Source organism: Nomia melanderi, chromosome 13, assembly GCF_051020985.1.
Source record: "Nomia melanderi isolate GNS246 chromosome 13, iyNomMela1, whole genome shotgun sequence".
Taxonomy (NCBI): Eukaryota; Metazoa; Arthropoda; class Insecta; order Hymenoptera; family Halictidae; genus Nomia; species Nomia melanderi.
In genome coordinates this window covers 12,754,690-12,777,516 of record NC_135011.1, presented here as the reverse complement: position 1 = coordinate 12,777,516, position 22,827 = coordinate 12,754,690, and the positions used below count along the sequence as shown (strand labels likewise).

Here is a 22,827-nt window from a genome sequence, read left to right as displayed (position 1 = left end):
TCTCCATAGTATTTACAGTAATTGCATGTTTTATTAGGTGTACAACTACTCTAAAACGCATAAATAAATAATAATAATTATTATTATTATTAAAGTGGAGGAATTTAATAGAAATAATAAGTTACACAAACTATGATAAAAAAACCCGTAATTATTATAAATTTTTACAGCATTTGATTCATACCCCCAATGTCTGAATGCATACCTAATGGTACAGAAACTAAAAAGTTGACAAATCGTTTAACCTATTAACTGTGGAACTTAGTTTCAAAAATTTCTTGCATTGCGCGTAATAAAATCGAAAAGTGAAGTGTGTATGTACTCGTCAAACGCGGGACGAATGCACCCAGGGTATATTTGAGTAAAAAACCAATGTAAATAAAGAAAAATTATATGTTTATCTGAAAAAATAAAAAATTCATCGTTTAAGAATTAGTATCATTTCAAGCTTTCAGGTGACGTGTATACTCGTCAAACGCAGTTAACTGATTAAAGGTTGTAAACTCCTACCAAATACTACCACACAGAGGATATTTAAATTCTTTTCATGAAATATCGCTATATGTAAGACATCTTTTGAGTGCTGTGTTTTTAAAAATGTCTAATGCTTCTATATTCAAGAGTTCTCCATTAAATCTTATTTTTTCCAGTGAATACCTTCTCGGACGTCGATTAAATTGTATATATAACAAGGGATTTATGTTGCAAAATATGTTTTTTTCAGCTCAGTTTAATACCACGACAGATTATCTTCCTGAATTAACTATTCAAGAAGAAAAAGAAACGCATCCATCATTTTATCATGTGGTCACGTCGGAGAAGATTAACCGATTAACTGTAAATTATAGATAATAGCACGATATTGTGCAACGAATAGCTATCGGTTTGATCTGGTTTCAACTAAAGCAGAGAATGAAACACGTGACTGTAATTGATCGCATTTGATAACCATAGATAACAGCGGGAAACATGTCTGAACGATTTCTATTCGCATAAGCATCATTCACCGTATAAGCAAACAATTTGCTATAACTCTACTGTAATGTAAATGAAACAATATTTGAAAAATGTAATTGTGAAATAACAATAGTTCATGTTCGAACGGGAACGGGACAATCTATTATTACTTCAGTGGCATCCAGCCAGAATTATAGAAATAACTTTGGAAAATATGTTCCAACAACTGATTTCATTCTAAAAGAGAATTTATTTGTGGTTTACAATAGGCCAAATTTAAATCTGAAGTATTTAACAGCGTTCAATGTTAATGCAAATTATAGAAATTTAAGATCATAGTATTTCATCTTGGTGTGATCAATCTGAAACTATTCTTCAGATATTTGTTTGTTGAATTCATATCTTTCCAAGTGCATGATGGTATTGATCGTTACTGATTTATTAAATGGTTACTCACACATACACGTATGTACGCGTGATATTGTTTCTCCCATAGAAAACTATAAAAGTAAATGTAAATGTACTAAATACATTTGATAAAAAATTGAATCAAAATTTAAGCAGTTGAAATTGTATACTTAAAAAATTCTTTCAAATTATTAATACAACATTTACTATTATTATAATACTTTTAATGATTTATTACTATTATAATTAAAAATAATCAAAAAGCCATAGTAATAACTCAAAAACTGATTAATATTTTTATTTTTACACAAATTACTGTAAAATTAAACTTATGGCATTTTTGTTCTTTTAAATACTCGCGATAAGTATCCTATAAATTCTATAGTACAGTACACAGTGCGTTGCTGACATGATCCCAGCCTGTGACTCAAAAGTGAAGAGGAGCAAGGGGATTCGGCCACACGCTCAACCTCAGTTCGCGGATCGGCCAGTAACAAAGACGTACCGAAACGAATTCCGCCATCACTATCGAACCGAGCGCCGCGAATGGACGTCACCCTTGCCCCTCTTCACTTATGAGCCACAAGCTGGCTGGGATCATGTCGGTAACACACTGTAGTATAGTATATAGTATAGAATAAATCTATAGAAGCCTGTTCTATCTCTTGAGGAAATAATATATTTTGAATTTTAAATACATAAATTACTGTCACACTTGTTAGATTTCTTGGTTTAACAGAAAGATACCGTGCTTTTGCGCTAATACGTCACTTATTGTTTCGTTATTCGAACCTCGAGTCCCTTTACACTTGATCTACATAACAGATTACGTAAATATTACAAAACTTTTTTCCCCATACCGAGTAACAAAACTATGGTTAACGTGCATTATGTAAAGAAGTCGATTTAACGTATTACGTAAAGCGCCGACATAACTTTACCGGTAGGAAATGACACGGTACGTATGTATGTCGTCATTTTCAAAGATTCCCTATGACGAAACACTGGTGACGTAAAGGATACCTACTACTCCTACGAGATATAAATTTTTAAAGAATTTTCCTTGTATATACTTTTTCTCGGGTTTCTAAGAGTGCTACTTAACACAATAAAATTCAGGGACTTCGATAAAACTAATCAAATATTGAAGTTTTCTCTTTATTACTGCTTGTTACCACATAGTAACTACTAGTGTCATATTCATATTTCGAAACACGATACATCATTATTTACTCATAGACACAAATGAACGATATGAACAATGTCTCTATAAATGTTTGAATTCCGCGCCATGTCTACGAAACCGGCAATTAGCAGGTGTGTAAAGTAATTGAATAGTAATGCCGTGCATATACACAGTATTGTCAATACTGTGCCAGACGTATCATCATTAATTTACTAAATGAAGATAAACTGAGAATAAACAATACACTATCACTGATTATATGGTATATACTTTTGCAATATAACATGACATAAATCATCGAATCAAATGAAACCATTTGTATGTAAATACCCAACGCTGTTTCGAGAAAGGAAATGTCATATATTTTTGAGAAATTTAAGAAATACGTTTGACATTGTGAAGTTATAAAAACAGATTGATAAGCTGCAGATATTCGTTTATATAGATATAGACAATACCGCCGATGGAATAATGGTTCGAGAACATACTTCGTAGCGTGGCTTCTACGATCAATAAAAAATCTCGTCACAACGCAATCGCGCCAAACAGAATTCGTAATACACTACATTCTATATAGTATGAAACACAAAATTGATTCAAAAGCATAAACTAAGCGTAATAATACATATAAAACAATCCAACAGGCATCTCAGTTACATTTGATAGAGACTGGAAAGTTCCACTAGGTGATCAATCCTTTTTGGCCGAATTTATAAGCAAGCGTGGATGGGTCTGTTTTTAAAGGTCGATATTCCCGGGGAAGGATAAAACAAATCTAAATGGAAGGGCTGGATCGAAACAGCCTTCACGCTCTTCTCGGAAGAGCGACTGTATTCAAATTTTTTTTGCAAGATACAGGAAACGGAAAGTTAGCAGGACGAACCGGAAGGGCGAAAATTTTGTAATGCACCTGGACACAAGAGCGATACTATTGTGGTTGGCACTGTCCCACAAAACGCACTGTAACGTGGCCTGGTATCGATCTGCAACTTCTCAGTGCGTTCCTATTTTCAGCACTGCATTGCGGTAGAGCTAGGTTACCACGGCCCTTCTCGCGTATTCCACTAGGTTTTTCCACTTCTCTCGGTGATCTGAATCGGCGCGCACGTGCGTGCCGTTATCCCGCACCGGTGAAGTAAAGGTAAATGACGTCTCAGATCGAGAGACAACGCCACCCGTTCACAATTTTGTGAAAAATTTTCTGGTACTCACAATATAGACCTTTGCAGGACGAACATTTCGTTCTTCGCGTGCTCACAGCTGATCACCTCCCACCCGACAGGACCAACGCGCGACTGCGCGTTTTCGGCTAATCGTGCTTACCAATGCCGACCCGCTTTACCCTCGCTCAACGCCGCCGCTCAGTCTACACTCGCACACCTTTTCCCCTTTCGGCTTCAAGTTCATCTATACAGTTGACCACGCATACGCACGGACACTCTCTTGTCGATACACCGCACTGCACACGCGCGCGATTCACTAGATAAGTACAGGTTGGCGCTTCTACGTCGATCGTACACCTTTCTTCCTTGCCAACCTTCGTTTCTATGTAGATGCTAATCCAAATGAACAGATGAATGCAAGTGAATGGAATTGCTGACTGTGAGACGCTATGTATTGGATCAGTAATTTACGATGGCATCCGAACTGTTCCGACGTATTTAGGAGCCTCCGTACATATGCATGTACGTTTTGCTTCACTGGTTTTAAATTGAAACAGGCGTTGCAAACCGTGGCGTACGATATATTAAACACGTAGGTGTATACTTCAGATTAAGTTTAAAATTTGTAGTGTTTAATTAAGTAATCAATTATTTATTCAATAATCTGGACGTGTACATGACTCGTTCCATTTTCAGAAAAGTAAATCGAATCTTCATGTTTCTTCCCTTATGATCTAAAGTTTATTTCTTACTATTTCTTTTCAAAATAATTATTTCTTATTGATAAATGCAATAATTGCATACAAATGGAATTAAAATCGAAATAGATGTTACAGAACAGTGACACTTATTCATTGATGTTATTTGCTGCTGTTATAATAATCGAGTCCTATTCTTCGTTAATGCAGTTAAACCGTTGCTCAATCGGTAAGAAGAAACAGTGAAATTACTATGACCATGCGCTGGTCTCTACTATGATACGAAAATAATGTGCCTTTCTACCATGAAGTTTGCATGCGCCACATCTGACAGAGTGTAAATTGTGTTCAATGACACCGACGTGGTACGAAAGCTTGATAAATCGAATATGTGAAAATGTGAATTATGTTGTTTATTTTCCGTAATATACTCCATAGCGAAGGTCTTATTGTAAGGAAATCGGGCATGTAGGTGAGTGGTTGTATAAAATCAACCTCCGAACTACGTCTTCTCTTGGTTGTTTAACAGCTTCTTCTTAGGTTATAATCATTATATATCTGTATAGTTATAAAGTTAATTTTTCTTGCGAATACAACGCATCTTCGAGATGTCAGTAATACTTGAATATACTATGAGTATACTATGAAAACTGTGTATATGCTACAATATGAATAGTATCACAGTGAGAAAGTGTAACAACATGAGATGAAGTTACCATGTAAGCTAAATTGAGGAGTAATATATGTTTAGAAACAGACAAATTGCTTTAAATACCTTGATGTATTAGTTTAAAAAGGAAAAATTCAATATATCATGATGATTGTCATTTTTTAAGAACGAAAGTTATTTTCGTTGCTGTTCAAGGAATGGGCATTGCCAAAGAATTTGGTTCAAATTCTGTACCATGAGTTAACATTCATAATAAACCTAGACAGCAACTTTGATCTTATATAGAGATTCGATTAAACTATAATGATTTGATCAAGCAGTCTAAATCCAAACAATTATATTACAAGGTAATTGAATTTCATGAACTAAGGTTTTCTGTTATTCTGAAAATCTCTTGAAAACTAAATGGAATGCATTGATTTAAAATATGTTGAAACATCTTTTTTGTTCCATATTTCATCTGTATTGTTTTACATTTGTGCAATGAATGCTTTATAAGGGATTCTTCTGATAAGGGATTTTCCAATAAGGGTGATAAAAAACTATAATGAAATTTTTAACAAATTTGTCCATGTCTACATTGCCTACTAATCCTTTATAAACTAGGATCTAGGCTATTCTAATCTCTGAATTAGTGAGTTTGAGGTATATACTTTGTTGATTTTGTCAAGAATTTCAACAATCTACTTTTGCTTTGTCTTTGTTCTGATATTTTGTAAAACTTGAAATGTTCTGAAACACCTTGGAAAGTCTGTGAAAATGATGAAAGATCTGCCAGGATACTCATTGATCATACCCAATGGTTGTTGTTAATGGGCTGATATTGATTGTTTTATTATCTCTGCATATTACAGGATAGTTCCATGCTGCTTTATTAAAGCAGTAATTGAGGATTTTTTATCCATCCGGACTGCTAGGGATGAAGTTTTGGTAACTAATACGTAACGTCTGCAGAAATTCCTTATTAATGTCATTCGATTGGTTCAGCATGTTATACAAGTGTAGTAGGTTGTCATGTGTTTTAATGATAAGTAATCTTTTTATGAAGAGTGTTTAGATGGGAAATCAAGAAGTGCATTGAGCCTCCTGCAATGAGGTACATTTTGCCTGGATGTGCTGTACATGTATAGAAGAAAGGACTCTTCGCCTCAGTCGATATTACATTGTTAAAACTAGACTTCTTTAAGCCCAAGACAGTCTAGCAGTTACAAGCTGAAGTTTCCCTAACAACTATTGTTGCTTTTGATGCTCAAATAGTATGATGTGGTTGCAATATTCTAGTTTTGAAAAAATATGGTTTCTCTAAGTAGTGAGAAGTATTGCAGATTCAGTATTCCACCAAGTTTTGTTGAGGGATCTAATAATACTTAAGATTTTTCGAGCCATAGAGAATGCTATGTAAATTTGTTGTTTAAAGGTGAGGTTTTGGTCGAAGTGAATTCCTAGGAATTTTATAGTGTCCATGTTAATGAGTTACTAATTTTGAATGGATGCTATGTAGGAGAAATTTTCGTCGAAAATCACAAGTTTGGTTTTGCTCAGTGTTACTCTTGCTCAGAGTCCAAGGAGTAAAAGTGCAATGATAGTAGTAATTTTCTTAGCGATTGCCAATGTATTTTGTACACATCACATATGGCATGTTATCCACATATTGTAGAATGTTGACGTTGTGGTGTGAGCTACAAAATATACCAGTAATATAGAGTATAAAGAAAATAGGATATCAGTGTATTTATTTGCTTCAGAAGCATTTTGAAGATAGATTTTGATTTTGTTAAAGTCTCTAGCCTTCTGGGATGTGAAAAAATTGCTTCTTATTAAAACAAATATGATGCATAAAGTTCAATCGAGTGATCTCCCGCGGTGTACATACATTGGATAACGCTAATGCCGATGGCACGTCAACTTTTGATGCTTATATCTCAAGAACTATTTATGCGAAAAAACTAAATTTTTATTGTTATGAAAACATCTAAATGTCAACTATAAGAGTATGCAATAAAAAGCATAGAATTTTATTCGAAAGTATTAATGTACCTTTCAAAGGATATTTCAGAATCATCTCATAGTTACATAAGTAAAAGAACTATATATGCTCTTCAAAATCATATAAGTTTTGTTTGAAGTTTAAAATGAATTTTTAATAGCGTGCGTTTCGTTTAAGAAATTTTAGCGCTTCCAATAAAACTGGACACGTTTTATATATGTATTAAAATTCAATTTTAATTTATCAATTTTTTAAAAACATTAACTATGCAACGCAATCTTGCTAGGTATTGGGATATTACTGCCTGGAATATAATTTTTTCGAAATTTCATAAAGTTACATAGAGTCAATGAAAATAATTTCACGCATAAAAATATAAGTTAATATGTTGTACGGCAGTTTGTAAAATAAATGTATGTACAAAAATATTTATGTCCATGAATAAAAAAGTTTAAATAGTAGCTTATGCGAAAAATATAATTTCTAGTGTTTCGAAAACGTCTGAATGTCATTTAAAAAAATATAGAACAGAAACTATAAAGTTCTATTTAACTTCCTTAGTATATGCGTCGATTTTAGTAGAAAACCATCAAAAAGACAACAAATTTATCTCGCCACATTGCCTTCGGCCATCATGTTATCATATACAGCAGGTGTTTACCATATCAACGAGGTTAAGAATTCTAAGTTGACCTTGACAGGACGTTTCACGGTCAAACACCTCCTGCCGTGATATATAGTACAAATATCGATTTCAAGTGTACTTAAAATACACGAGTAAGTAGACGGGTAGTTAACATATCTGTGTTTTAATTCGTGTACTGAAGTTCACGGGTGCATTTGTATTGGAAAATACATATATATAACTTCACGGGTATTAACACATATACCATATCTTACTTTATAATTAAATATCTGATTTTATGTGAATACAAATATAATTTTATAGGTTGCAAGTGAAAATAAGGAACATCACGATTTGGGTTAATAAAATTCAATTTATTAATTTTTTGCTTTGGTGTAAGAAAACTAAATTATTAATGTTTTTGGGAAGTAAATGGTTTCTTTTTTTGTGACATTTCCACCACAACAAAAACTCCGTAAATAATATAAATTATGTTTGTATTATAATTTGTATCTACGTCAAATCAGATATTTAATTAAAAAATAGTACATGGTATATGTGTTAACATTCGTTAAGTTATACTTTCCTACACACATGTATTTACCCATGTATTAAGGAATACATGAATATATTAAATGAAATACAGGTGGATACGTGTATCCTCAATACATGTTCAAAATCAGGAACTCTAATATGTAGCAGTTCACACCCTATAATTTTTGTCTAACATATTTCTTCGTATCACAAATACATTTTGTCAAATCTTATTCTGTTAAATCAACATCTATTTTTGTCTCGGACATCGATTAGATTTCGATCCATGTTCACTAGGTTTTTTTATTCAGTTTAGTAACCTCTATTCACCATTTCATTTGTACGCCATAATTTTTAAACACCCTGTATACACTCTCCGAATGAACTAAAATACAGGGAATGAAAGTCTTGTATCATTTTTCAATGTTATCTTTCATTTTTTTTTTTAGAAAAATAATTTAACTGAAATAACATAACGTTTTAATGTCATGGAAATGCTTGCACTGCTCGTTCTGACATCCGTCTGGGTTCTAATTGCTACAGATAATTATCTCAAACAATTATACTCAGACACTTACATGATGTCTAGGAAGAGCATTCTCATTTCATAGCTCCTTAAGCTGAAGTGGAAGATCTTTCTTTGCTTAACGATTTGGCGGAATTACGATAGAATTTAACCATCTCTGCAGCATCGTAGCTTGTTTTCGTGCAAAAAGATCGCTGGAAAGCGAGAACGGAATGTAAGAGATGAAATTGATGAACAGATTTCTATAGAATATTCACAATGCGATTTAGGTGGTGAACGTCTGCAAAAATTTCTGCCCACTCTACATTTTAAACAGTTGCTATTTTTTAAGCGAACAGCTGATGTATGACCATTTGAAGAAATACCATCTTGTTGGACAATTTCAGTGCAGAGCATACATATATTTTTTTGCAAGTTACTAATGAATTTCATACAAACTAATTTTTCATTAAAATTTTTCTGCAGAAAAGGATAGCATATACATATAAAAAGTTTACATTCATCTTATAATTAAATCATTACCTATGTATCGCGTGATACCTTAAATTTAAAAAATATCAAATATTTTGAGAGTGTTGTAAAGGCAAAGTGATGTTGATTATCATTGATATGCAATTTAAGTGATACAGTGTTATTTTATTATATATTGAAGACTACGGAATTGCCGATTTTTATTGCTGCGTGATCAATTAAAGTATCTATGGATAAAGTGTGCATATATTCATAGATAAGTACCTACAGTCCGCTTTTTTCTCCGTAATAGAAATCTAGATCGTCAAGCTAAAAGTACACAGAGGCAAGGGGAATCAGCCATATTCTATCTCAGTCCTTCCAAGAAACATAATAATTGAGCCTTCGTGTTCCCGAGATTCGGTAAACATAAAAAATCGTCGCGCCGGAAGGAAATTCGATGCCAATATTCGTACATTTCACCTCATTGTATTTCGTTTCTGACACTAGGGTGTTATTGCTGACATACAGTAAATCACAAAAATATTTGAACACTTGGGTATGCTTAGCTTTACCCATCCATACCTTTGTTAATTATGAAAGAAATGAACTCAAACTTATTTCTTTCAATAAAGTATTTATTGTACTTCACCAATATGTATAACTGAATTACCTAACTTGTTGCAGTACAGTAATGTTATAAATTAAATAAGAGCATTTAATTTTCAGTATTAGTATTTGCTGAAGTAGTTGTTGAATATTATGGTAAGTGTTTTGACTATTTTTGGAGGGAGTTTTTTTAGAACGGCATTCGATAGTTTGTATAAGCCAACGGATTTCTTGTTTTTCATTTTCTTGAGTGCTAATATGATTTCTGTGGTGTTTCTCAGGTAATCTTGTGGGCTACTAGGTGCACTTGGTCTGTTCAAGTCTGAGAATTGTGTTCATGGCTCTGCATTGAAGTTACTAGTGAAAGTCTTTACATTATCTCTAATCAATGTTTATAATTTTGAAGGTAGAAGGTTGGTGTTCAGATTTTTTCTGTAAATTCTTTGGAAATGCGTTGCTAAAATATTTACTTTATTGTTTGGGTTGCTGCATTTGTATTTGTGGTTTATTTTATTTAATGTATTTGGATCTACATCTGCGTCGAGGATTGATTGAACGTCATGTTCGTCTATTAAAAATTTAGGTGTCTGTTGCCTGTGTTTTGAACGTTACGTTTGTAGTTTGGTTTTCTTGTGTCCAGGTTTTTCATTTTAACCCTTTGCACTCGAGAGGTGACACTCAGTCACCATTTGATTTGATGTAATAAAATTACAAAGTGTTATATATAATATTAAGTTTTGTATAGTACATCAATATGTGAAATATTTATATAAAATAGCTTTGTTTCTTAATTTACCTGTGTTTTCTCATTAGTTCATTTCAAATAATGTCATCTGTGTCTCATCGGAAAGTATCGAGTGTTTTTAGTGAAAAGCTTCCGAGTGCAGAGGGTTAAGTGGCTTTACTTGTGAAATTAGGGTTGGGTTACATTTTAATTTTTGTGTTGAAGGTGTTTTTCTCCTCGCTGTGCGTAAATTGAGTTTGGGGTTGAGTTTCAGTTTTTATCTTTCGCCTGTAGGTAGTGAGTCTGCGCTTCTGTTTAAGCTTTTACTCGTCTCGGTACACGTTCTAATGCCACGTGTACGTTTCTCGGTCTTTGTTTCTTGGTTTTGAGCGTCAACTATTTTTCTTGCTGAATCAACTAACTTGGTATCGTTAGTAGATTTATTTTCTATTGTTCTTCTTTCCTTCATTTTTCGCATTCACTTCACGTGTTAGCTGATTCGGATGTGGGTGTGCGCACCACGTGGCCGCATGACCTCTTAACTATGCTGCCTGTTCGTCTCTTCCTTTCCTTTTTTTATTTTTGATCAGAAGCTTGATACTGTGATTGATCTTGTCATATTATTGGTGAATTATTTGTAAAGAGGCCATTTTAGGGTCCTTCGCTTTTGCAATTTATTTTCCTATGTCTCATTTCTGTGTTTTGCAACGACAGCCCTTATTTCTTTTAATTTCTTGCTGAATTAATGGTTGTCTTGTTCTTTGCCATATTGTACGTAGTCTGTTATTTTCTGCCATCTTATGTATTATGTGATCTGGTAGCTTTTCCTGTGTTACTTTGGCTGTTTTGATTGGGATAGTTTTGTCTATTATTTTCTGGATATTGGTAGTAAGTCTTTGTACCTCTATGTCTAATTGTTTTTCTGAGATTGTCAGAACGTTGTCTGAAAAATTAAGTACATAAATCGAATAAAATGTAACTAAACAATATACGAGGTAAAAACTATGTCGCTGCATGCTTCATCTCGATTCTCCCAGGAAACATAGTAGCTAAGCCTCTGTGTCTCCGAAATTCGGTAAACATGAAAAACCATCTCTATGCCGAAAGGAAATCCGACGACAATGTTCGTATATCTCACTTCATTGCATTTCGTTTGTGAAATTGAGGCGTCACTGCTGCCATATCTAGCAGACTGAGCGCTTTGAGTGGACATCCTCCCTTGCTCCTGTGCACTTTTAGCTTAGCGATCTCTACTATGGAGAAAAGAGGTGAATACTAAATACATATTAGGGATACCCATAAGCAATGTCGTACGGTCTGACGTTTGCCGTTGAATCAATATTGCAAACTTTGTGTGAATCAAATTGATGATCTATTAATGCTAAAGTGTTCTTAACCGTTTGAGTCCTACGTGCCGCTTTTGCATTCCTCAGATTTCACATCGAAAAAACCCAGCGCCTTTGAACGATACGGACAACTGACGACGCACTCACAGTCTGACGAAACTCGCTCAACTTTTCAGACACATGTACGTCGCATCGCTACTTTTTTGTATATAAGTATCTAAGTAATACATTTTGTATTTCGTTGTTACCTATTATAAATTAATATATATATTTACTATTATAATAGGCGCTATTGCGCTGTTCAGCTTTTTTCGATCGTGATTTTTAAAAACCTCTGGTACTCAAACAGTTAAAAACTGTTCTCATAAGCTGCTTAAGTATACTGGCAGATTCAATATCATTTAAAAAGAATGAGTACCGATAAAATGACGAAGGAGCATATCCAACATTGCATGCTTTATGAATTTCACAAAGGAAATAATGCTGTCGTTGTAATAATTAATATTCATAGTGCTTATCTCGAAGTCCTAAGTGTCCGAAAATGTCAACGATGGTTCATAAAATTTTAAAATAGGGACCTTCGTCTATAAGAAGATGAGAGATCGGGAAGTTCGTCTCTTCTTAAAGACGACGAATTGAGGGCAACAGTTGAAAAAGATTCACGTTTGACAGTTGGAGAGATTACAAAAATGCTTGGTGTATTGTGGTCTACAGTTCAAAGACACCTTTACAAAATTGGAAATGCCAGACTGTCACTCTTTATTAAGAACAACTAATATGCTTAAATAGTGTAATTGCAAAAAAATATCTTGCTTTGGTTAATTGCAGTTAACTTGGCCATACTGTAGCATAACAATGCACTTTACTTTTAGTTAGTAAAAAGTTTCCCAATTACGAAGATGTCAAAAATGGAATACACAAGATTTTAATGAAAAATCAACAGATAAATTATGGCGACTATCTCGTTCACTGTGTTTCATGTACGATTTAAAAAATGTAAATAAACATTAGTTTCAAGAAACGACATTACTCATAAGTACACCTAATATTTTGACATTAATCATTTACTAGGAGCAAAGGAAAATTCCACGTTCATCTATATTTACGTTTATTTAAAAGTGTAACAATTAATAAGAAAAATATAATATTTAATTTGAACTCAAGAGAATTGAGATTCAATTAACTTTGTTAATTTCAGTTTGAGATCTTCATCACGAGTCTGATACAACATTGTATGGTAAGGAATTACGGCATGATTCTTTAGCAACTTAGGAGGTAACGTGTTCGCGATTTTTCTTTGTAGTAAAATAACTGAGACACAAGTTGCTAAAGGTATAGTTTTACAAAATCTGACTGTTTTATTAGAGCTACATAATCTTTTTTTATAGTGGAGTTTTGTAGGGTGGGTGGGGGTCTCCATATCTTCGGTTGGTTATACCAGCTTGACGGCGAGTCGTCCGGTACATCTGGAGATGTCGCTGTTCATCGTACGCCTGATAGTCTTGTCGAGGAATTGTATGTACCTAGAAATTTGTTGAGCCTCGATGATACTGGCATGGAGTTGCACCCTTCTGGTGTTTTAATTTTTGAGTTTGTCTATGGTTTCTTTTGTAGGATGCAAAGGGATGAAGGAGCGAGCATGCCGATGAATTTCGAAGTTTTCATACTTTTGTTGCAATTATAATAATATATTCACGAATAATGAAACATTTGCCTTGGTTATGTTATTTATTATTTTTATCCATTTTGACCATTTTATGAATAAACAAAGTTACAGTGTATTTGGTTAAAATTTTCATAAAATTTTTTTTCAGTAACGATTTCAATAATTATTAGGTTGGTAAAAAATTAATGTTGATTTTCGAGTTGTCGAACTTTGACGCTTGGTTTTGAGATAACAATTCACTTCATTCTGTTTACCTTATAATATAATTTTACAGTGTAGATGTCATTCTACACGTTGATAGATATGCTTTTGTTTTTATTGTTAATTTACGCTCACTTCACGTTAATGGCTTAAAATAGATAGGAAGCAAGTTCGTATAATATTCTTGTGTGAGTATAAACTGGGTCATAAAGTTGGTCGGAAATGACTCGTAATGTCAACGATGCATTTAGATAAGATACCACGAATAAACACTCGGTTAAAAAAATGTCAATTAAATCCGCCATTGGTCAATCGTAAGGATCCAATTCTTCTACACGATAATATCCGATCACACGTCGCACAATCAACGTTACAAAAGTTGAACGAATTGGGTTATGTAACTCTGCTTCATCCAGATTATCACTTTTTCAAACATCTCGACCAGCCTACTTGCAAGGAAAGACGTTTACCAACCAAGCATCTGTTGATAATGCGTTCAGAGAATTCATCAATCCTAGAATATTAGAATTCTATGTTACAGGAATTAAAAATTGCTTGTCTATTGACAAACATGTGTAAATTGCAATGGATATTATTTTGATTAAAAAAACTTATTCCGATTCGAAATATGTGGATATGAAGATAAAGTTTAATATCGACATTAATTACTTACCAACTTAATATTAACTGCATATATATTACGTGTTAAAGATTGGAGGCACGGGAAAATCGGTTGGAGTCAAGTTCTAAACAAAAGGGCCCCGGTTTTCAAATTTTCTGTTAAGGCTTCAACGACTTTGTTCTCTACGCAAACCATAGTTTACGACCTGCCCTACGCGCAATCTTCCATTAATTTTTATAGAATGTCTACACCTTTAAACTATTAATTGTAGAATTTAGTTTAAAAAATCTCTCATTGTGCGCGCAGTAAAGTGAAACATTGAAGTATACATTCGTCAAATGTAGAGAAAATGCATCTATGATATATTCTGTCGAAAAACTAAAGCAAAACGAATTTTGACCCGATAGATCTTTTTGTAACTATCTCTCGTGTGTGAAAATAACAATCAACAGGTGTTTTTGTATATTTTCCATCTTTGAATAAGGTATTAACCAATTAACTGATTTATAATGTATTTACCATCGTCTATAATAAATATTTAATTTAAATACATAAAATTAGTGAGAGTTTGATTTAATTTCATTGATAACCATATCCACTATTTATTCATTTATGTTTATCTCAAACTATATAATTCAATTTTTAAATCTATAAATGTTTCGTAATATTTGTTATCACATGTTATTAACCGTAGCTTAGTAAGTACAGTACAGATGTCATTGTCATTAGAAGGTGGTTTGATGATTAAACATTCCATTTTATTACATCGTTGCATTGCGATTGTAAAATAAGTACTGCGCGCGATACAATCCTGATTCTATCGTTGCTTCTTGCGTCCACCATTATTTCCTATGAAAAAGGAGACAGTAATGAGTATTCCACATACAACCGTTACCACAACTCTATTTATGTGGACTATTTGTTTCACGTGAATTTGTTTTACGAGAATGAAAATCGCTTAAATACAGTCTATCGGTACAGAAGAAAAGAAGATATTGGAAAGGAAAGCTGGTATGAATTTTAGAAATACATATTTATTTCACATAGTTTAACAAAAATAATATTAATGACATTTCAGAAAATAAAAGTAAATTTCATTCAGTGTCACTAAATTCAGATCGCATATCAACAACACACGTAACTAGTGTTATAATTTACCGCGTAAATGAAGGGATGGGTGTACATGCAATACTATCATTTAACAGAATCACAGATAAATCCTGTAGAAAATTGCTATACCTGTACAACATGAGAAAAAGAAAGAAGAAAACTCTACACTTTGGTATTCCTAAAATATGGCGCACGAACGACGTCGTTTATCAATTTGAAGGTTAGTAATCTAGAGTAAACAGCACAGCGTCGTCCTTTTATACTTTTACGAAAAATGGCAGATGATTTAAGCAAAAATCATGGTTGTAGAAAAAAATTTATATTTTGGTTAATCCTGAGTTAAAGTTAATTAAATTTTTATGCAAAACTATTTAATTACATATTAGATGTCCTTCATTACTAATAAAATAAATAATAAATTTACAAGATTTGTAAAGAAAAATTAAATATTAAAGAAAAATGTTCATGAAAATATGATGTATTGCTCCTGGAAATTTTCACAAATGTATAAAGGAGTGGTACGTGATACATCGGTATTAGGCATTCAAAGGATTAAAATTTCGAAGAAAAATGTATATTATACTGGGGATAGTTGCGTACGTAAAATGACAATTTAATATTCTACAGTAATTCTTAATTTTATTCGTTAAATTTATTGATTAAGCGTGAATTACTCCAGATGCATAATCTCTTATCGGAATTCTGGTAAGGTTAACTAAAAGATGATAGGAGAAACAAATCTACAAAGAAATTTGAGAATAAATGTTTATCAAACACAAATATCGCTATGGAAATTCTATTGTTGTCTAATTGAAAAAAGAATGTTCGTACATTTTATATGGATTCATATACTAAGATTTATTAGGACAGTAACGATGATTGCATTACAGTTCAGTAACTTATGGGTGAGATGATCGGCAAGAGCCTCAAAACAGAATAAGAAAATACATCCGCCGATAGCGGATACCGTAGTCGATGCTCAGATCAACGTTCTCGGTTTGCCCGGAGCACGACTACGATGCTTTTGAGTAGTTTTAACCGCAGGACAAAGTGTGAAGCGCCCCAGGCGCGACTTCGATAACACGCTGGATCTCAGTAACGTGCGTCGTGTAAGGATAAAACTTCATTTATTTTTATTTCCCTTTCGTTTTGTTTTCTGGATTCAGGAACTTGCTGCTAGGCCGCTCCTGAACTTCCTGCCTAATCACGGAGCGCTCGTTGAGTCATAAATCCCGAGAGGTTGAAGGTTTTTAGTAACTATTCAGCTAATTAAGTCGTCCTTGTACACATTGATCATTCTTAGAACGCATGAAAGTGTAGCGATATTCGCGAACCGAAGTGTTTCGTGGCAAATTATTTCTACGCAACGACAATCAAATATTTCCGTGGCTATATTCGAGAGCGCGTATGTACGTACAGTGATGCTCGCTTAAATTCCACAGAAATCTGCTCGGCTTAATTGCATTGCGCCATCCCTATTCTTCCTCCACTACTCACTGCTAGAGCTCAGTGTAACGTGATCCCAGTAGGCAGGGACAGAAAATGAATACAGTGAGAGAAATAGAGACAGGCACAGGTCAAAGAGATGCCACACGCGTCAAGTATAAACATACAATGAAGGAAATTTCAATTGCAAGAATTTTAACTTTACTTTCTCAATCGTGGTACAAATGGAATGTTGAGGTTCTTCTCATTAAAATGAGCGCAAACACGACGTAAATCGTTCTAGTTTTATTGATTTGGGGCAAATGAGCCTTTAATTTCGTTAATTACATTAAGTCGGTAAAACTAGTCTGATTTCCATCGTATTTGAATTTATTTTAATTACAAAAGTCTCAGAAATTCACTGGCACTACATTTGAGAAGGTAAGGTTGAAGTTACTGCAACTGAAATTTTCTTCACTGCATATTTACATTTGACGCGTGTGGCGTCGCTTTGAAGTACCGCGTCTCGACCTTCGATGCTCGACGGACTGTATCTATGCCACTTCCACTCACTATATTGATTCTTTGCCTTTGTCAGGCTGTGCTCGAGTCAATTCCTGAAAGCAAATAGCTTCCTCCTGTCTTTTTTTACTCGGTTAAATTCCCCTGCTGGGACCCGAAATCATGGTATTTAAGCGAGCGTTACTGCATATCGAATTTTGCTGCATTCAACGCTTAATTACTAATACAATCAACAGGTTAATTTCATCGGGCAATGGGCAACAAACTAATTTATCCGACGCGTCGCCGTAAATAAATACAAACACGAAATACAGTGCTGCACGAAAGGTACATACATACATAATTAGGTAGACTCAAGTTGGAACGACCAAAGCTACGACTTGCCATTCTGCTGTTTCAGTTAACTCCGTTATATCTGAGCTTATCGGTACGGAATAAAACGGTATAACTACGTATGTAGTGACAGCAGCTCGAACAGATTAGATATAACAGTATTTACAATGTGAATACTTACATGTAAGCATTTTATAGTGCCGATTTGGGTGTACAACTTCCTAATAGTGTTTCTGTCATTCTCATCTCTTATAGACAACATATAAATAACAATGAATGCAAGCTTTATAACTGCTCATATACATCGCACAGTCCGCCCCCTTTACTCTTTTCACACGCTCAATGACGTTCATAATCGTACTTACTTGCACAGTCACACTATCATTTATAAATTAATTCGAAACTCGGGAGAAATAGTCAACGTATTATAAACCTATTAAAGAATATTCACAGTAGTCTAACGTACACAATGACAGTATTGCTACCTATTCTTATGTATCACTGGATACACAGTGTTTGATATTGAATTCGCAAGAGTTCAATCTTCAATGTATTTCTTGGTAGATCGTTTCTTCCGCGGTTAACTCTCGAACGTTCACGATGGTCGTTTTCTTTTAGTCTTTTTTCTTTTTCTTTTATTTACTTATTTATTTTTTTTTGGTTTTATTTTTCTTTCCTTATCACCCGCGCATGCTTGCTTTCGTTACGCATCGCGTACTTTATCAACAAATTTCTCGACTGTTAGATGTCGTAATTGTAAAAACTACACCACTCTTGTTGCTGTTACGCTTGCCGCGATAAGCTCGAGAAAGTGGGCTTGGTTTTAGTTCGCAAGTTTATAGTTTGAAATAATTTTCTGGGAAAGTGGCGGATCTTTGTGCGATAAAGTTCTCCAGAACTATCGTTAACTCTGACGTTAATGACTTTCTGCCCAGCTGAAGCGGCACTGATGCATCTCTTGGTACAGCTTTGCTGACTCTTATGTCGAACGTTAAACATTTATCTTTCTCGATTGCGTCTTCAACAGATGATAGAATTTTGAATATAAAAATTTGTATAAAACATGTAACACATTACTCATTATATCGCATTATTACATGAGTTTTTCATTTGAAATTAAGATTTTTTCATTATTAACACTAAAACTACTGAGCAGTTAAATTGAATTTTTGAAATTCCTTTATAGACATTCCAAGAATGCATCTATTGAGACTTTAATTGGTTTACAATTTAGTTTTCGTATGGCTAACTCAATTTCCTTAAATAGGTTTTAGAGGAACATCTGTTATCTTTTTAATAATTTCAAAAGGAAGACATCAGGAACGGTTCATTTTGACCTGTCTGGTAATTTTAGTGTTAATAGTTATTGAAAATATCGTTCTTTGAGAGGTAACATTACACAGTTCTCAGTGAATATTTATTGTGTTATAAAATGAAAATGCTTTTATAGTTTTCATACCCTTTTTACGGAAAATTATTTCAAACTATTTTCGTGGTTGTCATTAAAACTGTTCTTATCTCGATCGGTCGTAAACGTCATTACGATGTCTTTAAATATTTTAATATCATTCTTTCGGATTGGCAACCATTTTCAAGACAATACATTTACCAAACATATATACTACCGTTCAAAAGTTCGGAGCATTAATTACTATTTGAATTACTTATTATTAAATAGCAATAGATTATTTTTCTACAAACGAAACATATGTTACGATCATAATGGTGAAATTTAACTGACTATAAACTGACTAATTTATAGTCGATTTTACTCATTCGCGCATCTGTTTATTTTATACTTTCACATTTAATGTCAATACTGTCTGAAACTTTTGTATCTACTAAAGCAAACATACTCGTTGTTTTTAAACAACTTTTAAAAGATAATAAAACTAAAATAAAGATAACAATTAGTTCCACTAAATAGCTAAAATTAAATAATTAAAAATAAAGTTAAAAAGAGTTTGATAAAATATGACTTATAAGTAAATAAGACATATTTTTGTAACAATAACTGATAATCGTTCGCTGACGGAAATCATGTCTGCGACATTGACTGTCAAAATGTTGAAACATACTTTGTTTTCAAATCGATAACATGCTCCGTACTTCTATACGCCAGTACATTTACACACATACTTCAATTAAATTCAGTTAATTACTTTTTCTCGCTGTATTCACATCGATTCTTGGTTACGACACTCTCTTCGATATTTAAACGTATCAAAACCTCGGCCGTAAAACGTTATCCTTATTAAATCCTTCGCGTTCGACCGGTTTCCCGTAACAGTTTGGCCGACTATTCATTTTTTTATGAATATCTATATTTTGTCGCGTATAATCAGACTTGTAGTATACGTTTTTCTAATCAACTAAGAAGGAATGGAAACATCACAGTCGTATAGAGGATGTAATAATAAATGTGTCCGTAGCGGATCGTGTATTTAGGAAGGCAAATTTTCGTGTCTTTTCGTTCATTGTACGTCTGACTTTCCAGTAATTCTTTGAACGGATAGGTTAGAGCGATTTAATAAATTCGTTTCCGTACAAGAAGAAAAAACATTAGTGATCCATCACTTTCGAATATTTCACGCTACAACAAATCATAGATATATCCTATGACCAGGGATGCGCTAGTAGTCCGATACATTGGGTACTCGTGTTTCGCGTTGGGTTGAAAAAGGTCGCGCGAGATCGTAAAAAAGCCAAGCATGTTTTACTACATACGAATGCTCAGGACCCTGAAACTTTCGAGTACACGAGATTCGATTTAAAACTCTGTTCTTGAGTGTTTAAAACGTGGCCATTAATACATCCTGCTTTTCTAGACAATTTAGTACTAGTTTGAAAAATGCAAGATCATTGTTATCAAAAATATTTGAAATAAAAATGAAAGGTAAGGTAGGGTTTATTCGAAGAAAATTAATTTCTCCAGAATTTATCATGTTCATTTTATACAGAAAAATATTTCGATAGTAACGAGAAGATACAAAAAGACAATAAAGACGATAAAGGTAATAAATAACAAATAAACAGTTTTTACAATATAACCAAATAAATCTCTTACAAATATTATTCTGTTGTGAAAAACAGTGTGAAAAACAGAAAAAGTGAAAATTTTTATGTCCATATTTGCATAGTGAATTAAAATTGTCTGGAAAAGCTGATACACCAATATCCATTTTATGAAAGCGATACGATTCATTTGAAACGCAAGCTGGAATCAAATGCCGAAATACAGTATTTCGAAATTTCGAAAAGTCGTAGGTAGGAAGAACTTCTGGGTATTCGTTCAATTCTACGCGACTTTTTCGGCCCCACGCGAATCTGAACTATCGGATACCCACGCATCCCTGACCTATTTCATATACAACACGCGTAATATTTTCTCTCTGCACGTGTTGGTGATATTAACACATTGTTGACCAGTCATCAGTTAACTCGTGTTTGCACTTGCATTAGCTATTTCAATTTTTGAAACACAGGGTAATATAGAAAATCACGAGAAAAAAATATTTAAAGTTATATAAAACATATGTCCAAAGTTTCATTTCAATTCGTTGTGTATAAATAAAGTATATTGAAATTTAACTACATTGTTTCACTTTTAAAATAGCCGGTCAACAATGTGTTAATTAAGTACACTAGTAGGGTGATCCTCGACTCGAAAACGAAAAAGGTTACGAAGATCTTTCAGTTAAGTGTACAGTATACTTTGGTCGGTTGTAAGCAAGTTCTTTTTCGTGTAAAAATGTCTTCGAAGAATTTGGAATAAATTTTGGAAAATAGATCTATTTGGTACGGTCGGCAAGGAATGAAAGAATAAGATCATGTTCTTAGTCGACCTAAGAACTCATGGAAACGTTAGGACTATTTGATAGGCAGTTATCGGAGTGACTGAAAAGAAGTGACATTATTCTTAAAGAATGTGAGCTTTCATTATATGTTTCTAATTTAATTTTATTAACAATCGATTGTAAAATGTGAAGGAAAGCTACGTAACAATCTACGAATAAACTTGTTTGAATTATATATTTTTTTTCGTAAGACATATTGCTATTATGAATAAATTATAGATTTAAGATGAAAACTGAGCGCTTTCGAGGTTAACGTGTTTTTCTCAAATCAAGTGTAAATACTAAAGAAATTGTATAATCTTTAGTATAAGGTGTTTACTTCAATATATATTCTGGAAGCTCGATCGTCCTTTAAATTTCCTTGTCGAGAATTTTCCCTTGGTAAGTTCGATTACTTTATTGCCAATATATTTCTCTATGGGGAGGTCGCAAGATGATGGAGATCGAACCGTCGTCATATCAGCGCATTAATGAGCCTAATAAATGAATTACGATGTTCCGTATGATCAGAAGATCGGCTTCGCTGTCCATTTTGGCAATTTTAATGACGCAAACAGTGTAGCCACTTTCCTCGGTGTATCAGATGATGGAAGATTTTGGTTGGCTCCAGCCCTCGAAGTTAGAGTTCGTTGTAAATTGAGCCAAGACCCGTTCAACTAGTTACTCATCGTGATTAAAGTGAAACTTGACCAAACAGCAGACTCGTGAGCAGCAACACCAATAACGATGCATCTGTAGCAAAAAATGAAGCAAGCAGATTTGTGATTACCTTGATATATCGACATGATGATGTTTCAAACAATTAGAAGTGTGCGAGAACATGAAAATATTGAGTCATGTAACTAGTGGTAAAACCATAGGGACTGGTTCTATGTTAAAAAATAAATCGTTAACATAAAATAACATTCGTTCATATGAGGCTTTGTTTTTAAAAAAATCGACTTTGAATATTTTCCGTGTACGCGTGTACTTGACTACAGCTCGTTATTGGATTTCACTGTAGATCATTGTCCCGATTGAAGTTTATATTGACAAAGACTACCAACGTCACGAAAATGTTTACATAAATTTTTATTATTACAGAAATTGTTGAAAATGTTGTCTATTCTGTCAAAAAAATAATTCTGCTCTTCCAATTAAACTTTTACGAACGCTTTTTAACGTAATCTGTTGTTTTAATGTATGAAACGCTATAATAAGTGAGGCGT

General features: G+C 33.5%; 2 protein-coding genes and 1 long non-coding RNA gene across 11 annotated transcripts in view; 1 reads left to right on the top strand and 2 right to left on the bottom strand.

The window, feature by feature from the left end:
- LOC116425641 (NADP-dependent malic enzyme) overlaps positions 1-4,111 on the bottom strand; it is a 34,300-nt gene extending 30,189 nt beyond the window's left edge. For 5 of the 6 annotated variants that reach the window (XR_004234722.2, XR_004234723.2, XR_004234724.2 and 2 more), the window contains exon 1: positions 3,764-4,111. Coding sequence is in view for 2 of the 6 variants with exons in the window: in XM_031973629.2 (XP_031829489.1) it covers positions 3,764-3,789 (26 nt within the window). In the remaining 4 variants the exon portion in view is untranslated. The other variant, XM_031973631.2, reaches the window with a different exon arrangement.
- A 509-nt stretch (positions 4,112-4,620) lies between these two features.
- Positions 4,621-13,664, top strand: LOC143175190 (uncharacterized). Its single transcript, XR_012999920.1, has 4 exons — positions 4,621-4,884; positions 13,082-13,120; positions 13,272-13,398; positions 13,498-13,664. It is a non-coding gene; the product is annotated as an uncharacterized LOC143175190 (long non-coding RNA).
- Positions 13,665-15,079: 1,415 nt separating this feature from the next.
- The window catches only part of Sol1, a 1,346,934-nt gene continuing 1,339,186 nt past the window's right edge, over positions 15,080-22,827 (bottom strand). The window contains exons 13-14 of one of the 4 annotated variants that reach the window (XR_004234727.2): positions 17,765-22,351; positions 15,080-15,221 (exon numbers count right to left, since the gene is read on the bottom strand). Coding sequence is in view for 1 of the 4 variants with exons in the window: in XM_031973633.2 (XP_031829493.1) it covers positions 22,293-22,351 (59 nt within the window). In the remaining 3 variants the exon portion in view is untranslated. Of the gene's footprint in view, positions 15,222-16,094; positions 22,352-22,827 lie in introns of those variants that run through there. The other 3 variants (XR_004234726.2, XR_012999919.1, XM_031973633.2) reach the window with 3 other exon arrangements.